The 26,818-nt window shown below is 41.8% G+C and overlaps 1 protein-coding gene across 1 annotated transcript in view; it reads right to left on the bottom strand.

The window, feature by feature from the left end:
- The window catches only part of LOC140373720 (forkhead box protein O6-like), a 37,838-nt gene extending 15,209 nt beyond the window's left edge, over positions 1-22,629 (bottom strand). Inside the window, exon 1 of the mRNA XM_072460351.1 lies at positions 21,286-22,629. Within this exon, the coding sequence (XP_072316452.1) occupies positions 21,286-21,738 (453 nt within the window). The 5' untranslated portion in view covers positions 21,739-22,629. The remainder of the gene's footprint in view (positions 1-21,285) is intronic.
- Between the last annotated feature and the right edge of the window lie 4,189 nt (positions 22,630-26,818).

Raw genomic sequence — 26,818 nt, 5'->3', positions numbered from 1 at the left:
GAGCAAGCCACAAAATGCTTTCACCTTGCATGCTATTCGTATCCGCACAGAAGTTAACGAGGATTCTTGATGAGCTGGAGTCCGTATAAAGTCCCAACCTGCCTCAATATGGGATTTGTAAGGCCAAAGTAGTGTCTTAACATGGATACTAAGTGAAAGGGGATGTCTGACATGCATATTTTATAATGCAGTCTGACCTGTTTGGAAACCTTTTTTCAACCCCGATACGAGTTATGCAAAAAGTCATCTGAACATTGACAGACAGTATATAATCTAATGTATAACTTTTAAAATGTCATCTATTGTAGGGAATCCCTTTTTTCTCAATCAATGCACAGATTAGTCACTTAAAAATGTACAGATGTAATAAAACAATAAAGTAAAAGTAAAACAAAGCAAGCAGCCAGTTAAAGGAAAAAAATGGACAACCACAACAATGCAACATAAAAAATGCAACAATTCAATACATATAATGCCAAGGGTTACAACTGTTTCAATAGAGGGACAGTCTGGGACCACTTTTTGTTTGTTGGCAAATTAATCTGGCCTATGTAATTTTTCTTGCACCCACAATCTTTCTACAATTGAATAGTAACAAAATATACCATTTGCAAATAAATCTGAACAACCCATTAAAGTAGTGGGCAATACAGTTACAAACATTACATTTTTTGTAAATTATTGCCTGCGATTCCAATACAACAAACACATTGTTGTCTTCACAAATGCTATAGCTGAAGGTTCATTCCAGACTGTCATCATAAAGTGCTAAAGAGTCATCAGTTTAAGACAAGCTGGGCCATTGACCAACTGATAGCGTATTACACAATAGGATGCCTATCAACATAATTACCATCACAATTTTTTCATTTCTAGCCTGACACTAACAACTATAAGCAGTGCTAAAGAATTGCCGCTGAGTGCGTCTTCCCAGGGTACTCCATTACCATAGAGGCCGCCTATGGATTAAGTGCACCCAGCATGTACTCGCATAAATAGGCGCACATGCACAGACACACTCTCCCTGCCTCTAATTAGAGAAGTGAAATGTTGTGACCTAATTCCTAACCTCTCCACAGCAGTCATGATCCAGGGCTGGGCTCTGATTGGTCGGATTACAGGGGCCAAGCGAACGGTGCCCCACAGTCGGGAGTATAGGAATGGCCAACGACAAGTACAAGTCAGTGCAGTTAGTTTCACTTCTTTTATATTGTCAAACCGTGCTTACCAAAATGTCTTTTTGAGTCAAATTGCCTGGAAGATGAAAAAAATCAATGCATGAATCACAAACTGGTAACATTACAAGGCAGTTTGTGTCAGATAGACAACATTTCTAACAATTTATCACAAAACAAAAAGAAAAGACACACGCAACACAACTTGGTGAGGCAAACTTCTCTCCTTCCATCCAAATATAAAATATCCAAGTCAAACTTTTCTTTTTAAAGCACAGAAGATCATACTGCTATGTAAAATATGGCCTACGAATGAACACAACACTTGTATTGTTCTGTTTACACAAAATCAGTGAGAAATACATTTTTGGCCAAACTCGGCTGGAAAAAAAAATCATATTTAGTGCTGCTCTATGCTCAAGTGTATAGCATGTGAGCAACCTGCAGCGTCAACAGTTTGCTGCAATGTCCTTCCCCAGTCTCATCCCCATTTCACGCTATACTATCCTGTCTAAAAAAGCATACAGGCCAAAAAAAAAAGAAAATAATCACTTTTATTTGATCTTGTTTTGACCATCATAATGGTTATCTGGACACAGTATTTTGAATCCGGCTCTCAACAACATTTTGTGTGTCGTTCCCATTTCGCACTTCACACCAACAGCAACATTATTAAATCAAGATATCAAAAAAAGGATAAACTGTCTCTAATTTTCATTGCTAATACATTTTATCTATTTGTAAATATTCTTCAGTCACCTAAAAATGTATCTAAATGTATTGAGCGTTCGACTAAAATGATCATATTGAATGAATAGTTTAGTTATGGAATGAATAGTTTAGTAATGGAAACATTTAAATCAAGAATGTATTCAGTATACAGCATATGGACTAACCCACAAAATAAGTGGGTTTATATTTAAGCCAAATAATTCTCTACTCTATACACCTATTTCATAATAAAATGCATTGATATGGTCAACTTACACCTGCATTACATTTACCTTTCCTCAAATTCTAATAAACAACTTTCTTTTTATGTGTCCCCGAGCTATCATTAGCAAGCCCCAGTTTCCCGTGATCACCTCCACGGCTCACTCTCGTCCATCACATGAAATTTCCCGATGTCAGACGCAGTTGGATGGAGCCATATTTACAGTAAGTGCGTGACTGCCGAGCGGCCCTATGTATGTGGCCTATGTGGAGTAGTGGCTGATGGTCCTGTGGATGCACAAATACCCATCTGTCAGCAGCTTTGAGTAGATACATGCATGTGAGAAAGTGCCTCACCTATTGCCTGTGTGCTGTGTGTGTGTGTGTGTGTGTGTGTGTGTGTGTGTGTACGCGGCTGCACTCTTGGAAAGGGGGCTGCCTCCTTTCCGCCTGAGCGCGACTGTCAGTGGGCATCAGTCAGCAGTCGGCAGTGTGGCAGGACGCGGTGATCATTAGTGGAAACCGAGGGGGCAGGATGGAGGAGAGAGGCGTAGAATAAAGGAAAGAAAAGCACGGGGCAGTGGTCGTATGAGTCGTCCAGCGCGCCTTAATATCCGTCTTGAGAGCATTACACACACCGCACTGCACTTTCTTCTCGCTGTCACGCAATCTCGCCCCACCGCAAAGACCCAGCAAAGACCCCCGGCACCCTGTATCCATGCACACCCCCTCCCTCTGTCACTCTCTCCCTTCTTTCTCACTTCGCTCGCCCCGTGCTTTCAGTCCCGGGTTGACTCTCCCTGTCCCTCAGTATATCTCTCAAACCCTTCATTTAGGCATGCTGTATATGTGTGGCTTTTATTTCTGCGTTTGTCCATTTTTTTTTTTTTTTTTGTCGCTTGCATCTTTAATCGCTTACATTTCTTTCTTTTGCAGCCCATTGCTCCCATTTTTTTTTACCCACTCGACATTACACAGCCAATCCTCTCTTTGCGGAAAGAATCATTGCTACTTGACCTACTCTTAACCGTAGCAAGGTGAACGAGTGTGCTACACATATCAGACATAAACCCTTTCAACATTCGTTCAATCCACCACGCTCTGTTCATCTTACTGCCGTTTGAGAGTTGTTGTTTTTTTTTTCAATACATTTTGAATGTGACTCATAATCCTTTACTCTCTGTCAAACCTTTTCACACGGTTGAACTCTCAGCTCTGTCACTCACCCTGCAGCTCTGCGACCTGTACTCGGATGCACTATGCTGTACACTAGAATCAACATGTCTGGCATTTCACAAACAGAACAGCCCAGTCGAAGCTACCCATGTTAGCACGAATGATAATACTCCTCCAGTGTGCTTACTCAGTAGGTTTACAGGTCCGGCAGCCATCTGTTTGCATTGGCGAGATTAGACCTATATCCTGTAATTTATTTGTCCCAGTGAAACATTTGCGAGCTTGGCTTTGGCACATGCCCTGGTGTAGCTTTAGCGTTACGGCCCCACTGATGAACACACTACAGTGTATTATGAGGTTAGTGCAAAGCATGCAACCTGGACACACGCCAGCGCCGCTTGAAAAATTGAAGGTGTGCGGATGGCAGCCAGTCAGAAATGCAATTGGCATGTGAAACATCTGCATGGATATGAATGAGCAGGTGCAACAGAGGACAGCAAATCGGCTTCAAGGAAAAACGCTAATGGGTTTGTAGTAGTACAAAGTGACTGCCTAATATCATTAAGTGTTCGTATGAAAAATATATGTCCATCTATTTGTACATTTTGCATCAGATTTCAAGTCATTCAATTCATGCAATCCTGTCATTTATCAAGGCTGGGGACTAGCACAAATGACGCACCAGCTTGTTACACGCCATAGCTTTTGCAAAAACAAAACCCCCAAACAGTAGGAACAATCTGTCCTTTAACATACACAGTTTAAAAGAACTATTGCTTTCAGTGGCTTGCAGCAAAATCTTTTCATTACAAACAATAAAATTTAGCTCTGCATCTCATTCTCTCACACGCAGCCCTCATTTATTCCGATCCTAATTGCCATTCCGCACACACACAGAGCTCCCGCTCTCTCTCTCATGTACAAAGACAGGCTCCAAACACACACTCGGCATTGACCCAGCGGCATCCACTCAGGTCCTCCCTCACATCTCATTGCCACTCATCTAGCTCCCCGCCTGGCAGGTCTTTGGCCATGGGTCCCTTGGACGGATTTGAGAAAAAGACTACACTAAGCTGATTGCTGAAAGAGGAGGGAGGTCAAATTACTATCGCAACAACTGAATAAAAAGCTTCTGGGGTCATGCTTTGACTTATGTAATATGCTGTGTGTCTTTATGTCTTTGTGTGCGTTCTGGAAGTTGTGTTCCCCCCCTTCAAGCGCCTAACCCACAGGCCATTTACCCATTTCGCTCTAATTGAGGTATCTTTTTTCGGAAGCTGTTATAGCGCACATTTAATTATTTATTTTGACGGGAAGCAATCTGGTGGCTAGAAAGGAGTGTGTGTGTGTGTGTGTGCAGGCGTGCGTGTGTGTGTGTGTGTGTGTGCAGGCGTGCGTGTGTGTGTGTAGGTGTGTGTGTGTCTGTGTTTGTGTGTCTATGTGCGCGCCTGCGTGTGGTGTGTGTGTGTGTGTGTGTGTGTGTGCTCTTGTGCGTTCATGTGGTGTGTGTGTGGTGTGTGTGTGTGCGTGTGTGTGTGTGTGTATGTGTGTGCGTGCGTGCGTGTGCGCGCGCGTGTGTGTGTAGTGTGTGTATGTGTGTGTGTGTGCGTGTGTGTGTCTGAAAAGAGATGGAGACTGGGTCAGTAAGACTTTTCTGTGTGTTAGAGGGCAGAGCTATACTGTACCCTGACTGTTCCGTGTCTTCTGGGTTTTGCATGTATGAGCAGAGGGTGGAGAGTTGGCTGTGTGCGTCTGTGCATGTGCATCATCTCCGAGTGCATGGCTTTCTGAGTGCAAATGGAGTGCACTAATGGACGCACACTTGAGCTGAAGTGTGCAGAGTGTAGCTGAAGTGCAGCCAAGTCTGGCTCCCAGTCCTGCTTGGAAGGGTTATAATCTACTCTCACCACCATTCAAACTCTCTTTCTCCCCCTCTCCGTTTTCCCCCGCTCTTCTTCAATCTTCACTCTCTCGGTCTCTCTATCAATTTAATATTTTCACCCCCACTTCATTGACTGAACCATCCACCCATGTCTCCCTACTGTCTCCCCATTAAATCTCTTTATCCTGCATCTTAGAATAAAGACGTGCGGATCAACATCATCGCTATAGTGGTGGACTCTTCTGAGATGCACCCTTTCTGCAGCGCAGAAAAGAAAATAAAGCAAGGGACGGCTTGTAACCACCAGTCGCCTTGACCTTTATCAAGCTCTGCCGCCCGAGGTAGGGTGAATTAGAGATTAAGAAAATGACTGAGCATCATTAACCCCTACCCGTTAGCGCACACACATATTTGGCATACAAGCAACGTTCACAATGACTCTGTTGGCTTTTTTTGCATTTGGCGAGCATTTTTTGGCAGTTTAGAACAAGCGAAAGCCAAATGTTCAACTGGGAACACCGCTTGTGCATTCAGTGTCATGTCACTTCAGACAAAAAGGAATAAATGGTGAAAAAGAGGGGGTCGCCATGCCAGCTCAGATTGTGCACCCCTGATTGATCTTTTCACAGCACTTCCACTAATGCCAGGTCCTGTTGTGAACCAATAGACAGTGGAAATAGAGTGAGCCAAGAGACTGGAGTTGCTGTAAATTTGCAATAAGCATGGGAAACTGGGACGTCAACAGGCTGAGTCAAGGATCCACAATATTACTGAAATGTATTTTTGGACCAATGAAGAGATCAGTGGTAACATTGATGGTTCATTTAGTTCAGTACGGGTGACTAAAGTTTGTAGAATCAGATGGTATTCTGCCAATGGTATAGACTGGAGTGGAATAATCAACTGGTAGACTCCACACTATGAGCGAGTCTGGAAATGCTTCATATTTATTTCATTTATCTACAGACAGAGAGATGTAACCAGACAAAAAACAAACATAGCCCTAGCAATGCAAAGGCTATGATAATTCATCTTGAGACCTATTACAATATAATATACAAATTTAACTTTGGAACCCTGGTACTTAGTCATTATCCTCATAATACTCTGACATAACTATGTGCTTTTAATAACTGGAGTTTAAGTGAGTCTAAGTTCACAATAATCTCTTACTTTTTACCTTTACATTCAGTCTAAACTAAGAATAAATTCAAGCAAAAACATTGTCAAATAAAGGACATCCTGTATACAACTTTACCAATTGAAGAGCAGAATGACTGCACACTTGGGGATAATATCCACAGTTGACAAATAACATAAATTACTAAAAAAAATATTTCCATGAAGAAACACTGACAAGTTGTACCCAAGCTTCTTTTGTCATGATCATCCTCAAATATTCCTGCATCACTCTCTGGATGCAAACCTGTGAAGGCCAGATGTTAACCGTTATGGCTGCAGCCTTTTGCCAACCACGCTGTACCTCTAATGATGGATCATTTCTCTCTTTTCCTCCCGCTGCTGGTGTGTGCGTGCGTCTGACTGGCAACTGTGCATGTGTGGCCGCACTTCTCCTTCCAGTCAATCAATGAGCAGAGACAAATCCCCGAGTGACATTTACGGCGAAGAAAGACAGCCATTTATCACTTTAGTTTTGGGATAATAAAAGAATGACTGAATGAGCGCGAGTGCGTGTATGCGTGAGGGAGAGAGAAGAGAGAGCTAAAGATGAAAAGGGGATTTCAAAAGCACATGAAAGGAGCAGGAGAAATAGCGAGGGAAGAGGGAAATGAGTGATAAAAAGGCTACTTTGTGCAGAGTGTGAAATAGAACAAGCGGAGGGGAGAAGAGAGGACTGTTGAGTGACTGACAGCGGCAAAGAGAAAGAGCGGTGAGCATGAAAAAAGCCTGGGGTACGTGAGGGAAAATCGCACAGACAGGATGAGGATTGAAAAAAGGGCTTTGGGCTGAGAGCGAGAGAAAAGTAGGAAGAGACAGGGGGGGAACATAAAGGGGGAGACGATGGAGAGAGCGAGGCAGACGGACCAAGTTCATTCAGGGCTATGAGCGGTTCAGACCTCACACGGCCAGCATACCAAGCACCGAGTCCTGACCGACATTCATGCAACTGACATACAAATCCAGGCGGGGAGGGGGGCATACCTTTTTTAAAATACAGAATCGTAGCCAGCTGCTCTCATGATCACCTCGTAACCCAAGCAACATAGCTTTAACCCCAATCCAGTGCAGCCTCGGCGCACATATGCTAGCTCCCACATAGATTTGATCACACATGGCTAGGCTGACACATGGCTGAGCAGACACGCCCCATAAAGTGAGGTTATTCCCCAAGGGTCACTTTCCTCTGTTCAGCCTCAGTTTAGCTAATTTTACAATTTAACAGCAAATTGTCGGCCGTTAAGGCATTAAGAGAATAGCTTTCCTCGACTGATGTGAAAATATATAAAGTCTACATTGGAAAACACACACCGTAACTTTGCACTTTACATAAGGAAACTAACATTTATTATGAGTTAGGTCAAAATAGGTTAACTAGCCTGAATCACAGTAATATTATCATTCTCAAGAGCGAGGACAATAAGTACCACATTTTCCCCTTTTAATGTCCATTTGAAAAGCCATTAAACCAAGTGCGAATACTCCGCCAAAACCCTTACAACATATTGAAATCAAGTTGAAAATATTGTCTATTTCTCACAACTTAAATGTCATAAAGTGTACGAAGTATATTGCCGCTTGCGTTACTTACTTACTTGCTTACCTGTTCTATTGGTAATTCTTTACTATCCATCATCTGCAATCAGTCAAGACTAACCGCATTTCCCTTTAGTTGTACAGCCCTCTCTATCACCAACTGGGAGCAACCACCGAGCAAGCACAGGTAAACAGATTGACCAAGTACGCTTTGTGCCCTCCCTCACCTCCCATCATAGCCCTGTAGGGTCCGTGGCAGGAGACGGCTGATGGACAAGCACAGAGCATTGAGGGAGACTGGAGACTTGGCTTCCAGGAAGAGCCCGAGTGATGGAGACGTGTAGCTTTTAAATACGTCATGTCATTTTCAGGGCCTTACATGCATGTGAACACAAATGCACAACAACATCAATCCATACGGGAAGAGATATCGGACCTCGAGAAAAATTGAATTAGGAAATGTGTGTAGCGTGATTTGTGGCAAGCTCGTTTTGCGGCCCGGAGAGGCGTACAGCAGGGAGCACACTTTGTCTTACGGTGCGAGCTAAGAGAAAGAAGCATCTGTGTTGTTTATCTACAGCCCCCATCTAGCTACAATGACTTGATTTGAAATATTCATATACATGTACGACATGATCAGGGCCATTATGCAGCTCTCACCGAGGGGCTTCACTGAATGGTCTGAATGAAAACCCATCCGTCAGTGTAAATTATGGAGACAAGATACATTGCATAAGCCTATAGATGGGGATGAAGAGGAGTATTATTGTAGACTCATATCAATCATGGCGGTGCACATTCTATAGTGCCATCAGCAAGATAATACACCATAGGCTATTTCAAGGATAAACCAACCATTACAATATCTCACCACGCTCATAACCGACGGGAAAAACATTACGGTCTGTGTAGCGTCTATCATAAGATGTCATTTTGTTTATATTTTAGATGGATCTGTAAGTAGACAAATGGTACTTGAGCCATAATGAACCATAAATCAAGAGCTCCAACTAATGGTAATTTTCTTTTGTTTGTGCCTGTGTAGGCTTTTTATATCTATATTGTAAACAGTATCAAGGAGGTTTGAAGAAACTACTCGATTAAATAAATAAAAGCTTGCTTTAACTGATTTTGAAGAGGGTTGAATTTGAGAAAATGTGAAATGTGGCATTTGCTTTGGTAAATTCATATCAAATAAAATCATGTCGTCAAATGATTTATGGTCCCTTGGCCCCCTTGTGTTACTGCCATGAATTACATCGACAAAGACAAAGAGACCTGTAACATGTGTGTGTGTGTGTGTGTGTGTGTGTGCGTGCGTCCGTGTGTGTGTGTGTGTGTGTGTGCGTGCGTGTGTGTATGTATGTATGTGTATATATATATGTATGTGTATATATATGTATGTATATGTATATATATATATATATATACAGTATATATGTTTATTATGTGTAACTGCAGCACTTTGTGACAAAATCAGACAGTTGTACGCTGTCTGCATCCATCTATAAATAAAGTATTTTTTCTCTTGAACCCAAGTAAGTGTCAAAAGCAGCACTCTGATTGGCTGTGCTTGGGGTGGTCCACCCTAGTTTCATTTTACAACCTGAAAAAAACGTGCACATTCCCAAAAATATATGCATGTGAATGTTGGCAGAGTGCCAATGAGTGGAACCAGTTCAATTTAAATACATACTAAATGCTTTAACTTTTTATTTTCTTACCCATGAAAAATTCACCCAATTGTTGTTCACATTCACCACCTGCACCATCATTTTGAGGATTGTGTCTTTGTTGGCCACAAACCCACATTTCACCACCGCCCCAAACAGTGACTGGCCTGTCTTTGATCTAGAATATATGAGGCACATCTTTGAGCGCAGATAAAAAGCATCGCCCATAGTACATTCTGGATAAGGTGTGTGCCATTAAAGACTACACAGGCCTGCCTGGGGCCTGTTCCTCACTGAGAGCCAGAGACGAAGCAGAGCAGTGAGGAACAGAGCGGGGCCTGTAAGTGCTGGAGAAAAAGACAGAGAGTCGACCCAGCGTGACTACCGCCTGCCTGAGTGGAGCAGCCTGCCTGCAATTAAGGTGGAATCAGGGAGAAATCTGCGCTGCCTTGATAATGAGCCTCGTCTGAATTATTAACGAGAGCTGTTCCCTCGGGATTCAGGCCCCCGCTGAGCCCATCAACCCCCCCACCACACACCCACATGCACACACACACACACACACACACGCACGCACACACACACACACACACACACACACACGCACACACACACACACACACACGCACACACTTTTATACAGGGTAGAACATTCTGCACACAGACTAACCACTGGCACTCTGCAATCACATATTATGCACATTGACACAGCTGAGCAACAAGCATGCCGCTACACATAGAGGCAGACATTTCCAAGCAGCGAAGGCCAACACGTTTGATTCACATGCTGATGACAATATCCCAAAAGCCGTTTCCAATCTGCAATACAAACAGGATTTCAGCGGGACAGTCATCCGCCGCCGTCCAAATTGAAACTGACAGACTTTTCTTCTCTATTAGATTACATTCCTCAAGGATGCGTCTTGACTGAATCTGAGGAAATATTACACGTATTAGAGGCTTTTTGATTGGTGGTTCCTGCCCATTTCAGTTTGTTTTTATGATAGACTACAACAAATAAGCAACTATGTCTACACGCCATACTTTTTCTGAGATTAAGAATGTGATTTCTAGGCTCAGTTTCTATATTACTCAACGCTGTGCCATTTTTATATTGTGTTTTTTAGTTATTAGTCACAAGTTTGTGCAAAAAATGGGTCAAACAAGAACAATTCTCAATGAAAGGATAATAGGACCATAGTTCAAACTTTGATTTACATTTTGAAATCATATTCTGGCAGGACTGTCATGAAGTTAGAAGACTAAAAACATCCTGGAATACTTCTGATTAACTTTTTTTTTATGCAAAAAAGTTAAATTTGTCTTGCTCCCTCAGAGAAATATTGTAAAAGCATCTGTACGGCACTACTACTAGTTATAAAGCATTTACATATACACAGGATTACATGTGGGCTGTTGCAAATACCTTAAAATGAAGAAAAATCAAGTACAGTGCCTTTAACTGTCGTTTAATTGATCCATAAGAGCTGCTCCTGTGTATTCAATTCAAATGAAAAGAACCTAAATAACTTTGAATACACAAATTAGTAATTTGCAGCAGATCTACTTTTATTATATGATTGATAGACAACCGGCTCGTAATATTTCTTGGACTTCTTCCTCTGTTCGTGGGAGAAGATTCTTCCTCATAGTTCTACTTTTCTTTTTAGGAAATGTATTCTGAGAGTCGGCCTCCACTGCAGAGTTCGAGCCATCCCCGTTGTGAGCTCACAGAGGCAGTGTACAGCCACAGAATGAGCTGCTTCCTGTTTGCACTCGCTACAGTACCATGTAGCTGGAGGACGTGAACACAGTGGCTTTTACTTACATTTTATTGAAATGTGGGTGTTGTGGGTGTATTCCTCCAGCTTACAGCGTGTACCGGAGCAGCAGCAAGAACATAAAGATGAAGGCCACATACAGATCCCATTTCCCAGCAGCATAACTAGCATCCAGGCATTAAAGAGGGGCACTCTGACTACTCTGGTGGTGCTCGCAAGTCCTCACACCAACAAATCTCCATGCCATCAAACTGTCAATCATAAGAACAGAACATACAGTTGGGGACAGTACTGTGTTGCATTATTCTGAATTAGAGCTGGGCAATATATTGTCTATAAGATAAAGTTAAAGTGCCTATGACAGGTCGGACGACTCGTTGTACTAAAATGCCGTTACAAAAATAGATTTAGAATTTTGCTAAAAATGATAAAAAGGTTATCACAGAATAGCAAATTCTTAAGGTTTATACCTGTTTGTAATTGATGACATCACACTAGGAAATACCCGTCAAAGACTGGGCAAAAACTCATCTAATGTCACAATTTGTTTTATTTGACAAATAAAAATATATGAGGGTGGCTTTATTTAGTTAAATTCGTGTTTAGAAACTTTATAAATTCTGCAAAAACGTTGACTGGAATGAGTGTCCCTAGTGTGATGTCACTTCCTGTCATTTTCTACACATTTTCTCCACAGATACCTGCTCGATTGGTGTAAAACTATCATTTATATGTACAACAGGTATAAATACACACAAAAAAGTCAGAATTAGAATGTTTTTAAAACCTGTCATAGGCACTTTAATTAGTTATTTTGAAGATATGCAAAGTTGTTGTTTTTTAATACAATAATTCATTTTTTAAGTAAAATAATGTCATCGCCACAATTAGATATGGTACGAATCGAAAGGAATAGAAAAAATTGCAGCGTAATTTTTCAAACCTGGGTACAGTTTTGTGTTAAATTTGACAGTCCTTTTGTATTTGTGCAATACTTAACACCCTCAACGATGATAGAGGCATGTTTAGCACATTTCTAATAGATTGCAAATGTAAATATGAACAAACCGTACTTTTTATTCTACTTTTATCCAAACTCATCTCATTAACAATATTGCGAGTACGTTTGTTGATGTCTCTTATACAAAGGAGAAGAACTGGTAAGAACACCACAGGGACCATCAACTCCCTTTAAAAAAAGGATTCATGAGTTTCAGGTTCCTGTTTATAGCTGACATTTTGAGGATGTTTCACCATAAGGTAAAAGCAATTCAAAATTGTTATGCTACGGCATTTTTTCATCATTCTGAAACCTGTTGATACCACCTGATGCACTCTAGAGTTCTTCTATTTGAGTCATATGTTTTGTCTGTCTGGTTGCATCAGTATTATAAGATGCATAAATCAGATGAAGATCAAACTGCTACAAAGTCATGTCGCAAGTTAAAAAAAAAATGCTTTTCTCCAAGTTGGCCAATACTCCCCAGTCACCAAACACAACCACGCCTTTTGGACTGATCACAACACGTTTTAATAAATTTAACAAGAAGCAATTCACTTCCACTCGCGGTGTGCCCCCTGCCAAAAAAATGGTTTACCCCACCCAAAAGCAGAGTGTTCCTCCATGGGTGGTGCTGTGGAGTTGTGTGAAGTGCATGGGGGTTTGGTGCGAATGCTTTCTCCCGTTTCGAATGGGGAATACAGATACATAAATATTGCAGAGAAGAGAAGCATGGCAATTTCCTAATGTGTTCAATGTGGCTCTCTAGTTTAATTGAAAAGAGTATTTAATATTCTGAGAAGAAGCTGTAAAGACACAGTGGTGAGTAAAAGGCTTTATAAGAAATGCTTTCGATGAGCTGAAGTTCGGCTCATCTAAGAGGAAAGTTTAAATTAGTCAAAGCTCGTAGAAAAGAAGACTCACCCATTTGTATATGACCGATGAGCTGAGAGGAGGTGGGGCTGAGGAAAATCCTCCATTGTTATCATATTATTTCCCTGATAAGCGCTTTACCTTGGCTGAAAGGAGGACCGATGCTTAAGGCGGTCTCCATAACTGACAGGAGGCAGCTAAAGCTCCCAAGGCCAAAGCTCCCCAGAGGAAGATTGCTCGCCTTTATATCAGCCTTTATGCCAAAACCTACTAATGCATGGACAAAGCACAGAATGTCTAAATGAGATGGAGGCATACTGTATGGTCTATGAGAGTCCATGGAAATAAGTGGGTTTAAAAAAGCAAGATTTCCAAAATATCCAAACGTATCCAACCAACAAAGCTCATAGTCATTTTCAGCAAGGCAAAATATCAGAAAGAATCAACCCATTATTAAAAATGTGGTGATGGTTGTTGAGTTGATGAGTTGTTTTCATTTGAACGGTTTTGACGTAGACTTTTTTCAAGCTGCTACTAATCCACGTAGTAATGCCATGTAAAAGCACATTTCTAACAGCAAATGAAAAGCATCATTTACATAAAAAGATCAAGTTCGGCTTCAAGGAATGCTTTATGTATGATGATATTTTTCTTCATGCCACCCGGTTTATTAGAGTAACAATGGCCCATGCAAAAACCAGCTAATACACTTGATACAATTTACTGAATGCTTAATGGAAAAGAAGATGGAGTCAGAGATAAAATCGCAGACAGTCGTGTCTCGTCGATGGAGTGATAAGAAAGAGCGGCCTAATATCAAAGTCAAAATTATATTGTTTTTCATATTACTGTCTCCTGATTGCAGTCTCCCGTATTTGAATGCGTGCCCATGCTCTGGTAATTTGCATGTACATTAATCATTTTCAATGAGAAATGAACTGCCACAGCTGCCTGCAGGGGAACGGCAGTGAGAGCGCGCATGTTGGCATCAAATCCAGCTCAACCTGAATATACTGCCTGAACACAACCTGGCTCCTTCTGTGGGAGCCAAGGGGAGATGTAAGGTGCTCATAATCCCGGACCATAAATCTGTCCGGCATGCATCATACGCTCTCATTCCACTCTTGCTGTGTGTGTACGTCGCAGTCTCAAATTACTGCGCTCCCCTGAGCCAAGACGCGGGATAAAATATGAATCAGCTAAAGTCTAGGACAGTTTCCAGTCCCGACAGACTCCCCGACCGTCATCAAGAAGCACAAGTGAAAGCATTTCCCCTCCTCCCATACACACACACACACACACACACACACACGCATCAACCACATCTCACACACTGAAAGTTTCAAGTCTCTCCACTTCACGGTTAAGCTCCTGTCAAACATTCTCTCGTTGCACGTTTGACATACAGATCCCTCATATTTGCAGAGTGTCTCTCCAGCACGGCGGTGGCAGCGCAGGCCTGTGCATAGTGACAGGATTATGAGAGCCCGTATGCCTCTTTACCGATAAATCAATGAAATGGAGTGATACGATTCAGCCTTGTTACAAATACTGCTGCCTGTGGAGATAGGGCTTATGAGCCTTTACCGGAGATAAAACTCTACACAGATGTCTCTTTCTGCAGAGTCGCCGTCCCGATTGTGTACTCAGTTTCACCTGTTTAATTCGCTTGATAAGGGTGACTTTTTGACCTGCTTCCCTGCTGGCACCTCTACCTGCAGACACTATAAATAAGAGTCTTTGGATTAGAGTGGCAAAATGACTGGCCGGCACCCTCGCTGGCCTGCTCTGAACTCCTCTGGCATTTGGATGACCTCAGTTTGAAAAGCCTCGGCAGTAAATGTTCTCCAAGGAATCATGTGCACTTCTTGGAGTGTTAAAGGGGAAGTGGATACTTTTCAAATGTGTTGACTTCAATATATAGCATGTTGCAAGACTTTAAGTAGACCTTAGAGTGATTGAACATACATGGATCATTATTTCATATTTTGTTCATCGTAAACTGCAATATTGATCTCAGATAACTAATAGAAATGGGTCCATTGACCAGGAGATGGGTGAAGATGGATACTTTATGAGCACTAGCCTCAAATGCAGGACAAATCAAGATTACACAACATACATAAATCAAAATAAATCTCAGAGTTCACTAATGACACAGAGGACCATTATTAACAGACATTTTGTGTCCCCTTTAAGATTACAAAGAAGTATTTTTTTTAAACTTTGGTCATGTTTAATAATTTAAATTAATTCTGTCAACAACAAAGATAATACAATTACAGGATACAGGATTCAAATATCAAAGTGTTTTCTTGTCTTTTTTGAGATGCCATTGCTTTGCATAGAATAGTCCACGTTATTGCATTAAACGAATCTCTCTTGCATTTATTTCATGACGGGTGTTTTTACCAATAAAAAATGTATTCTCACTGTAACTTAGCCTTGTGGTCCCAACTGCTATACATATAAGTAAAGCTAGAAGTATAAGGTCATCTGGGCTCTAAACTTGGTGGAATGGCATGTCTAACTATTTGGAGGTGTAGGCTCAGAGTTCAGATGAGCTATTTTCAGTAGCAAAGGAAGGAAAGATACTGATGTTGCCTGGGTCAGTTTGGGACATGGTTGTTTTCATAATAGAGTTTGGAGGTTTTAATTGTAGCAGCTAAATATAGGTCTTAATTATCAACCTTTAGCCAAGAACAAAATCTGTTTAAATCCAGATCCTATTAGAACTCATTAAAAATTGGAACCTGCCCAAAGTCCAACAGTTGAATCAGACGACTCAAATTCTCACCTACATAGGCAATAGTTTAAGATTGCATTTACTTCTGAAGCATTGCATAATACTTCACTAAAAGAGTATACTAAATTATACAGATTTAAATATTTTAGGTTTTCTAATGTAACACCACAATTCAAATTAGCGATGGAGAAAAGATAATATATTAAATACTTGTAAACTGTGAATGTTGTGGTTAAAGGCCAAGTATGCATTTTCTTTTCTCCAAAAAATAGACTAAAACAAACCCTGCCCATTTAGCTATAACAATCCATAGTATGGTTTAAAATGTATCTCTGTATGAAGAATGTTCAGTGTTAAGTGATAACTTTCTATAGAAATTGAAGGTGACTTTCCATCTCCAGAAAGTTACAGACTGTGTCTTTAAAATACAAACTTGGAAATCAAGAGCGGTTTAAAAATGATGATGATGAAAACAATTCTGTATGTACACGTATGATGTAAACGCATTTAAAGTGATATTTCTGCAGTTTCGTGAGTAATTTTACTGTAATTTCACATTTGCCTGACACATAAATCTCAACTAACACATTTCTGATGGATTAACAGAATATCGTCTGAATATCGCTATCGGGATACCCATAAGATATATGATCTACGATATAATATAAAAGATATAATATATGATTACGCAAATACCAGTTGAACCAATGTAAAGCGCAAATATAGACTTTAAACAATCCCATAGTCCATTCATGCCTTATGAATTATTGCTTCCATAACTACCCACACTGACATATCATAAAGCGGACCCCATGCATAACAATGGCATGATCCAACCCCCTTGAAGTTAATGAAGTTCTCGGCGCCTCCAGGGCTATCCCCACACGGCGTCCGCACTACAAACCCACCATTAGAGGCATTAGGGAGTCAAAAGCTAGACTCCACACTATTCTCCGCAGTGACACGCTGTCAGACCAATCAGCGGGCCCAACATACACGGCTATAGTAGTAGACAGCCCCTCCCCCTCCGTATGAACCCCCACAAAGACGACTACTATACCAAGGCCCAGTGCTTTGTTGCCATTGACGAGTGCCTCTCCCACGCACAAGTGCAATATGTATGCATGCCTTAATGTTGGCGCTAAGATATGCAGTAATTAACTGTAATTAGATTTACATTTAAAACGTAATTGGGTTTACAATGTATAAAGCATGATTGAGGGAAGTCAAAATGAGTCACTTATTGCAGTTCTGAGTAATGTGTGGATTTCCGTTTGGGATTTTTCATGCATTGGGCTCAATGAAAAGTCTTTTCTTCCAATAATCATTCTAGAAAAGTTGTTTTATGATAAGGCCAGCAGTTTAATTAAGTTTCTAACCTTGAAATTTGAGAACAAATGACTGTACCTTTAGTCTTTATTCTCTGTAGCCCTATAGTATGTGTATAAACTAAACAATTGCATTGATTTAGTACCGGTTTAGTTCTAGTCTCCTCCAGGATTAGATTCATGTTTAGTGACAATTTTGATGTGGCAAGTGTGCAAGTGTAAATGCATCCTAAGACTACTAAAGAACTTTGCAACAGTTAATAATTAAGTTGTTTCAATAGCATTATATGGCTAACTATTATGCTGTTTGTTTCAACGGCTTGTCAAAAATATGTCAAAAAGGTGGTTATGGAAATATTTACACATATGACTTCACAACTTTTTTCTTTAAATTTGAACGAAATTTGAGGGAAAAGTGGCATGGAAGTAGTTGTATTAGCATAATTCGAAACAAAGCTATACACACCTAAACACGCACATTAAAAGCCAAGTTGCAATGTGGAAATATCAGCCACTAGAACCCAGTGGAAAGGTATAACAAGGTTTACAAGTGTAAGTCCTCTCCAATGAAGACATGATCAGGAAGCCATGACCCAACAACGATGCTGCTTTCCTAGAAATCAGGGCCCATTAGGTATTTATAGAAGCCTAATGGTTGTGTCTAGGTGTATTGGCTGTCTATTACCCATCATCAAACCAGCATCACATCCTCTCTCCTCTCCAACAGCGGCCACAGCAGCATAATTTATCCCACACTCCTATCTACTTTGGAAAACCATCTTCCTAGAACCGCCACACCGATTCAATAAACAACCTCAGCCATTTTGTTCACAGCTCACTATAACAAAAACATAACATTTTCAGAACATTTTGAATGTTTAATGCTTATTGATATAGTGGTTTGTCAGTTTTTGCTTACACAAAAATGACTGTCAAATATAATTTGTGTTTAAACACACACAGTGCACCTGTTCTTGGACACGGGCCAATGTAAAAACATGTCGCTTCATAACCTTTTAAAAGACAGCAGATGTTAAATGACTATTCAAGAGTAGTCTGTGTTTTATGATGGGTAATTAGTTGTTGTTTTTTAAGTTTGTCTCTATAAATCAACAACGTGAACAAGCAGGGGGGAACAAAGAAGAACTTACATATGTAGAGTCGATCAAATGTAGCAAGCCTTCAATTGTTGTTCAGAGGGAGAAGTACTGTTTAAGTACTTTTTTCACAGTTCATTGAATAATGCGAGCTAATCATAGTTGCTGTATTCTTTGTGCCAGTTCCAGGCCTGAATAAATTAATCTGCATTAAGGAGGGAAGCCAAATCAACATGAACAAATGCATAAGGTTAATAATGCTGTAATAAGTCTGTTTTTGACAATGCCACCTCTCAATTTTGGAGCAATGTATCTGGGCCTCAAAACTCCTGCCATGGACACAATCAACGGATACCTTTGGAATGTACTTTTGGCGGCAGGAAAAAAAGACCATAACAAAGAAGTGGATGACACAAACATCACCAAAGATCGAAGACTGGACGGACATAGTAACAGACATCATGGACAAATATAAAAATAAAATAATAAAAATAAATAAATGGACAAATGTCTTTGGGCCAAATGGGACTTTTATTTTATTTTTCATTTTTGCTCTCTGGTTGTTTTGTTTTGTGCTCTGTTCATTTGTTTAGAAATAAAAAAAAAAAAAAAAAAAAGACAATACAAAAAATAAAGAGAAAAAATGCATACGGATGTGGAATCTACTCTATTGAACAAATCAGTTCACGTGCTTTTATAGAGAAATATTGAAAAAACTGTGACCTCCTCTCACCCAATTCCAAACCACACCTTCAGTGGTTCCACGGGCTAAATTTGAACTTGTAACCTAATCTCGCAGAAGCCTGTGCAAACCTGCAAGGCCGCCTATACCCTCCATGTGAACGCAGTACCTTGTTTACATGTGACTTCAGCTTAGACATAAAACTTGGTCAGCGCAGCTCTGTACTCACATTATGGCTGCCTGCTTTAAACGACTTACCTAATCCTCGGTCATTACCTGAAATGGGCCCCATGTCTCGCCCGTGGCCTTAAATAGCCTCGGACCTCAGACTGCCAATGTCAAACCCCCTAATTTGCAGTTTCATAAATAGCAGCTTGGGGACTTTGGAACCTAATGATAAAGTGGCCCTGAGGTTGAAGATGCTTCTCCATGCTGGGATTGTGTGCTGCGCTGAAGAACCGGGAGGGGAAAAGGGTTAGCCAAAGACAAAGATTTGAAGTGCGAGAGTGTTAGAAGGGGGCTTAGGACGTCAGCGAGATGATTGCGAATACGAAAGCAACATTTACAGGTGACAGAGTTTAGGTTTCGCAACTGCAACTCAACATGTGTATTACCTTAGGCTGACACTTAAAACCAATAATAAAAAAAAATATATGATGGCATTGTGAGGAATAATATATTTTGTTTTCTTTTTTCTTTTTCTTTTATCAGGCAGAATGTCCAATATCAAAATGCATTAGGATGACAAGATCACAAGCACAGTTAAGTCATCTCAATGCAACAGGTAATCCATAAAAATACACTTAAATATATAGTGCTTTTTATGTGGCCGTTTATGTATCTCAATAACTTTCATTTTGCACTTAGAAAGTTTGATTTCATAAACCTGGTCACAAACTATCAGAACAGTGATGTATTAGAAAGAAAGAAAATTAAAGATTTCACTTTTGTTTTGATCAATAATTCCTCTCAAAATAATAATAATCTTAAATTCTATATCAGGACATTCCTACTGTTAGCTGTAAACCATAACTGTCTGTGAATGACTTCTTTATTCATTGTGTTTAGGACTAGAATCTAGTAGAATGTAGAAGAAAAAATTGTCAACAAGTTTTTAATTGATGGGTCACTCTCGCAAACAAGCAATCAGAATCAGAAAGGGCATCTAATCTAAAGCGATACACAGATGTTCTTTATGCTAGATGAGGAGGTGGAGTCCAGACCAGGACACAAAGTCAACCTTGGTGGAGGTCTGCACATAACTTTTTTGGTGAAAGACACATTTTAGGCAAGTAGGCCCTGATCTGTGACCATGGAGTTTGTATGGAGTATTTGATCACTGATTACATTTACTGCAATACAGGAATTTTCCACATTAAAGTAATATACTGCACAGCCATCTCATACATGACACAATCCGATTTCCCCGACCGCTGCCACACTCAATGTATTTACCACAATACGTATCCAAGAATAGACAAATCCATATAGTGTATTCTGTCATTACATACAAACTTTGCAGCCTCTCACACACACCACCTAAGGCCATGTGGAGCGGCCTCTGATTCCCCTGCCCCTGCCTTGTCCTCAGATAACCATCCTGAATAGAAACAAGAAGAGGCTTGAAGCACGCAGCCTGATAACATGCATGGCAGAAGTCAAGGAGGTTCCTCTAGGCTTCTGGCCAGACCAACTGCAGCAGTAGAAGTGGACTTGTGGTCAGTAGTGAATATTTACACTGTGGCCAGCGGCTGACCTGCTCTCCTAACAAGTGTCTCACAGTGGATTTATATGTTTGTATACAAAAGAAAGGCTGCACGGGCTGAATTTGCATATGGAACACTTTATTATTATTTATTTGCCACATTGCTCTCCTGATTTATGGAAATGCGTTATTAAGATGCTGTTTATTTCATGCACCACTAAAGACGGTGTTCGGGAGCTTTGCACAGCCTTGAAACGACTACTTTCTTGCCATCACTGATCTATTAGAATGACTGACAGCAGTGATGAACTAAGACAAGATAGCGCATGGCACCATTCATGCGTAACGGACACAAAATTCCACAGTGACATGTGTATGGAGCGAAGAGTTTAAAAAAAAAAAAAAAAGGGAGGGGGGGGGGGGGGAAGAAAAATCATAATGACTTTTGGTGAGCTCTCTGTAAAGTGTGATGAACTCGTCAGGGCATGTATGACAGCCTTTGTAATTCCTCTTTCTTACCTTCCAACCAGCAGAACTGTTACTGTCGCCTTTATCCTTGAAGTAGGGCACGTAGCGGACCATCCAGTCGTAGATCTGTGACAGCGTGAGTCTCTTTTCTGGGGTGCTCTCAATGGCGCGTGTAATGAGATCCGCGTAGGACTGGTTCCCCCAAGCGTTCCGCCGCGAGGACTTGGCTTTGCGCAGCGGTCCGCTCACATCAGCCAGACAGGGGTGCGTCGCGCCGGTCGCCGCGTGCTTGAGCTCCACCGGCGTAATTCCTCCGCGGCACGCCGGTATGTCCTCCGGTTCTACCTTGATGTTGGCCAGAGGAAGACCCCCTCTGACCTCGTGTCCTGCCGGGAAATCCTCCGGGCACGGCAGCGGCCAAGTGCAAGAGCGAGGCCGGCTTTGCGGCTCAAAATCCGAATCAACCTGATGAGCGTCCAATTCGTCGTCCTCCATCATCAACATTTATCCCGCAACGCGAACGGGATGGCTCGAATAAAAGGGGGCAATCGGATACCTCCACGACCCCCCGCGCGCGCGCTCTCCACACTGTCACTCAAACAATATCGCAGGTCAAATGTGAACACAATGGAGGAAAAACAAATGTTAAAATCACAGCCTCGCGTGTAAAGACAGGAGAAGTAGTAAAAGTAACAACAATTTTTCGTCCATTTTACGCGCGATTGAAAAGTCACCTGTCAGAATGAGTGGGCGCCAAGCATGTGTGCCGTTTTAATCCACTCGCAGCAACAGATGCTCAGTCAGATAAGGAGCAGAGTCGTCGAAAAAATCCACATGAGAAAAGGTGCCACGGCGATGGAAGGAGGGGAAAGGGGAGAAAAATCACAAGCCGGGTGGCGTGGCGAGCATCCACTCAGGCGATAATGCGTGATTACCGTGAATTATTAAATCTTCCAGTCTGCGCGGATTACGCTGGCAGCGCCACATTCAAGCCCATTCAGCCTGAACAGCACCCAACTGTCTGCAATTATAACGAAGAGGCGTGCGCATGTGACGAATCGATCAATTTCCCCCGGTCTCCAAAAAACGCGCGCACGTACAGTCCAACAGTGAGCGCTCCTATCCACTTGTCAGCTTGATAAAACAGGATTTCACGTTTTTTTTGTTTTTTTTGTTTTGTTTTGTTGTTGTTGTATCACACCTCCTCTACAGACTCTCGCGTCTCTCCCCGCTCTCAGATCCCACACATGTTCTCATTTGCTTACAACTCGCTCCGTCGATGTGAAGCGAGGGTGACGCGCCGGCGCTGTAGTGAAGACGCTGCCAATTGGAGTGCGCTCGCGAAATCAATACTCTCTGAACACGATTACAGCGAGATCCCAAACTCCCCCCATCTCCTCCTCCGCCTCCGCCTCCGCCGCCGCCGCCTCAGTCTCCCTCCCCTGCGCTCTCTCCCTCCGTCTGCCTCTCCCCATTTTCTCTCACGCACCCGCGGACCAGCCTTAATTCCTTCCCCCAAATGTGTGGAATAAAGAGAAATGCGTCTTTCTTAGTGCCAGACGCCCTCGTTAAGTGCGGTCCACTCCAAAGTGAAAGCTGCTCAGAGCCGTGCCAAAACGCTGTCGTGTGGCTTTGTGACCGTTGCGCGTAATGGTTGCCCCCGGGCGGACCTCACAGCGCGCGGGAGGTTATTTCACCTCTTGATGATTACTCCCAGTGAGTGTAATTTTCTATGCCGATTAGACAGATTTAGTTCAGATTACCAGAGATTAGGTAACCCGAGATTTTAATCCGAGCGGAGTGATGAGAGATGGGGCTTTTCAGAGGTCAGAATTATAAATCATTTTGGGTCCAAGCCAGGCACACGATTGGGCGCGTGAGAGGGACGCCTGCGCGGGGTCCTCTCCTATAGAGGGCTCGAGTTGGCTCCTGGCACGGGCAGTGGTCAGAACGACCTGTCACCGTGACCAGGGGATTCCGCCCCTCCTCCCCGGAAAATCTGACAGGCAGGCGGGCGTCACAGGTGCCCCTTTGCCTATTGGATCAGCCAAAGCTTTCGGATGTGATTTCAGTCAAACAACCAACTCGGTTTAACACAACAACCTATATTTTTACTCTGTAGGCTGCCCAAAAGAGCCGCGGTAGTGTGGGGATACCATTATTTATTCATGGCCTTTAAAAGTGCCCAATATTTTACGCACATATAACTACTATTTCTGACGCGTAAAATGACAGCATTTCTAACCCCCCAAGGGTAATCACTACGATCTACGGTATTGTCTGTCAAATATTCAACAGAAGGGTGAATTATCCCTCTGCCGCAGGCGTGCTCTTCCAGAAAACTTTAACTTTAAAAAGTGTGAGACTGCTGCACCAGGACACATTTCAGATACAGACACTTTTTTATTGCAGACTTTCGTGCGGTGCGGTGTTGTGGTTGAAATAAAACCCACCCACTTTGGACAAACTGTTCATTGACTCAAACTGTACTTAAACGTTTCATAACACGGCCACAATGTGTGTACTCAGACAAGACAGAAGTTGTGAAATGTGTTGAAAATAGCATGGTTTTAAATGGCAGGGGATGTGTCATGATGCGTCACAGAATGACTTCATGCTGGATAAATGCCATACATCTCAGTGAGATCAAGCACTATAGCAGAAAGTATGGTCAATCTGATCGTTTTCACATTTTCGTTCTGCAATTTACCTGTGGAGGAAGGCTTGTTATGAAGTGCGAAATAATGTCACCAAAACATAATATATAAACTACTATGATTCTAAAAGAGGATAAGCCAAGTAAACCTTTTTTCTAAATGAACCATATTGTTTAAAATGAAAACAAAAAAAAATAATTACAGCAGAATGAAAGAAGTTAGTAGTATCATGTGTCGTAGGTGCTAATTATTCTACTCTCTACAACTCAAATGTTAAAACAATTAAGAAACAGTTTAATGTTAATGCAAAGAAAACATACCTACCCTACTGAGTCCAAAAGTATTGTTCCATCTATCATTTATTGAACAGTAATTCAATGGTGACAGGCCCACACAGAGGTTAGACAGATCATTTAATTATAATTGTTTTAAACATATACCAACAAAACCTAACCCTAACCAATGTACCATGTGAAGCAAATAGCTGTTCAGAATGATCAACTTGGAAGGAAAAAGAAAGAAGCCCCTTTGTAGATTAAAGTACCCATTTATACCTGCGGATCAGTGCACAAGGTGTTAAAAAACAGGCCTATAACTTGACTCATAGTTCAGTGTATCAGTAGCATTTGACCCATCCCAGGAAACCTGTAGCTTACAAAATTACTTTATTGCGCATGTTTTAAGGATTCATGTTTTAATCAATAGGAAATGAAATCACTTAACCTGCCTATAGTTCACAAAAGTCTGAATCTGATCAGAATACAAAATGTGTTAGCAGAAATAAAAAAAAAGACTGTCAGTTTAGTTGAGTAATTAAAAGAATATGTGGGCTATGTTTTGTGTCCCTTGGAGGCTGACTCCTCGCTGTCCCAATACCAGACATTCCAGAGGCAGCGTGGCTGGCTGTAGGCTCTTGTGTGGCTGATCCTGGAACAGGGTGTTCTGCACAGCTGTAATCACCTCGACCTGCCACACAGAAGATAGAGCAGCAGCAACAAGCCCCAGCGTTGTCAATAGCACTCAGGACTTCCATTCACATTATTGAACAGGGATGCATTTTCCCTCCAACCATACTGGCCCATTCCTCACTTTCCTTGTCATTGTCAATTCAGACATCCCACAGAAGCCTCATGATGTTGCTCAAATTCTCCCAGCAACCCTCACTGCCCAGTGGAATTAGAATGGGAGGAAGCCAGAGAAGCCACAAGAGCACCCTTGGGAGATCGAAAGCTGTCTGGGAAAACACCTCCCCTGGTTGTCCTCCCCTCTGAGCAAACAACCCACACTCTTAATGAGCATATGGACTCCAATGACACTAGAAGGAGAGGGCGCACATCCAACCTTTCCAAACTGAGTAGGCGACGCTGCATTTCACCCCTTTATGGCACTGTCCCAAAGAAGGCATGACTTAAAGACTTCCGACCACAAGTGGGAGTGCCAGCTTTGCGGCATCTTGCCATTGGCACTGCCAGCTATGAACAGTATGTTCACAAAAAACAAATGACAATGCTGCCAAGACTTTTAATTAACTTTCTGCTTTTGGATGGATGATGTAGGTAGATGCAGGTAATAGCTTTGGTGCTTCTTTCAGGGGTCCAACAAAATATGATTAACAAACATTATCTGCTTTAGCTAATTCATTATATTCAACAGCTGAAGACCAAGAGCATCTGGGCAGCCAGTTAAGTTGATGTGTGCTCTTTTCACTGCCAAAAGCAATGTGAGTAGAGATAAAGGATCCTCCCTTGCTCTTTCATATTTACAGCTTAGGCAACACTCACAGAGCAATTGTTTTTTGTATGCAGGTTAAAGACATCACTGCTTTAGTCTATTTTCCAGATCAACTATGCAACATTTCAAATTGCCTCTGGCAAAATGATATCTTTCACTTGTGCAAGTCATTGGTTGGCTTCAACCACTATAAGCATGTGGGTCTGATGCCAAGACACTGATTAGCCTGGTGATGCCTCTGTTCTCCAGGCAATGCGAAGTAGAGGTGCAATGGGAGTCCAACTCATCACCAAAGAGCACAGAGCTAAACACAAGTTTAAGTGGAAGAAAGCCAGCAAACTGTAGTGTATCCATGCTGGACATGTAAAGCCTTGGGCAAGGAGGCATCTGCCTCTTTAATACATAATTCACTCAGAGCTGAAACATCTTGCTTTAGTCCTGAGGGCCAGTCTGCGTCTAGTAGTTGGAACATAAAACTGTCTCCATCAGATAATCCAGTCCTATTGACGATCAGCTAAAGATAAGGCATGAAACTCTAACAATAATTTAAATATTACAGAAAGATATTAATTGAAGCAGACAAACAGACAAACCTAAGTGTATTACCACATATAATCACAACATGCTTTGAGAGTTGCAGTGCAAGACGAGCATGATGCAAGCAAAGTCATATCACCTTTCTACTTGAGCAGGCCTGTCCGACGAACCTTGACATGCAGGTAGGTCAATCTGAAGAGACAGGAACAGGGGCCTCAGGCTGTGCCCTCCAAATGCACACTGCAGTCGCTCTACATCACAGCCGCTGCAAATGCATCTCATGTAGTGGTATTATTAGAAGCACTCATGTCCTATTGCTCATGTTATCACCATAACTGACAGGATGTCCATTAGTCACCTCAGCGGTGGACTGGCCTTAATGTTTACACTATAGCATAAAGCCCAATTTGGAGGAATAGGTGAGTGAAAACCCTAAGGCCACTGTAGTGCTTTCATATGTAATAGTCCTAGCTCAAGTTCCCATGAAAGAGGCCCTAATGGGTTAACAGTAGGAATGAGAGGGGAAGAGAGAGAGAAAATCAATGCTTTTGTTGAGGGGAAGAAAGAAAGGCTTTCACAGGTCTATGTATCATTAAGCAATTGAGAAAGCTAATTAGAGTGGGGTGGGGGGAGAGGTGCAGATCTCACAGCTAATTATT

The sequence above is a fragment of the Eucyclogobius newberryi genome, unplaced genomic scaffold, assembly GCF_026437365.1.
Source record: "Eucyclogobius newberryi isolate DKJ021-1_F unplaced genomic scaffold, fEucNew1.0.hap1 SCAF_3, whole genome shotgun sequence".
NCBI lineage: Eukaryota > Metazoa > Chordata > Actinopteri > Gobiiformes > Gobiidae > Eucyclogobius > Eucyclogobius newberryi.
Note: the sequence above shows the minus strand (reverse complement) of the source record. Positions and strands in the feature narration are given on the sequence as shown.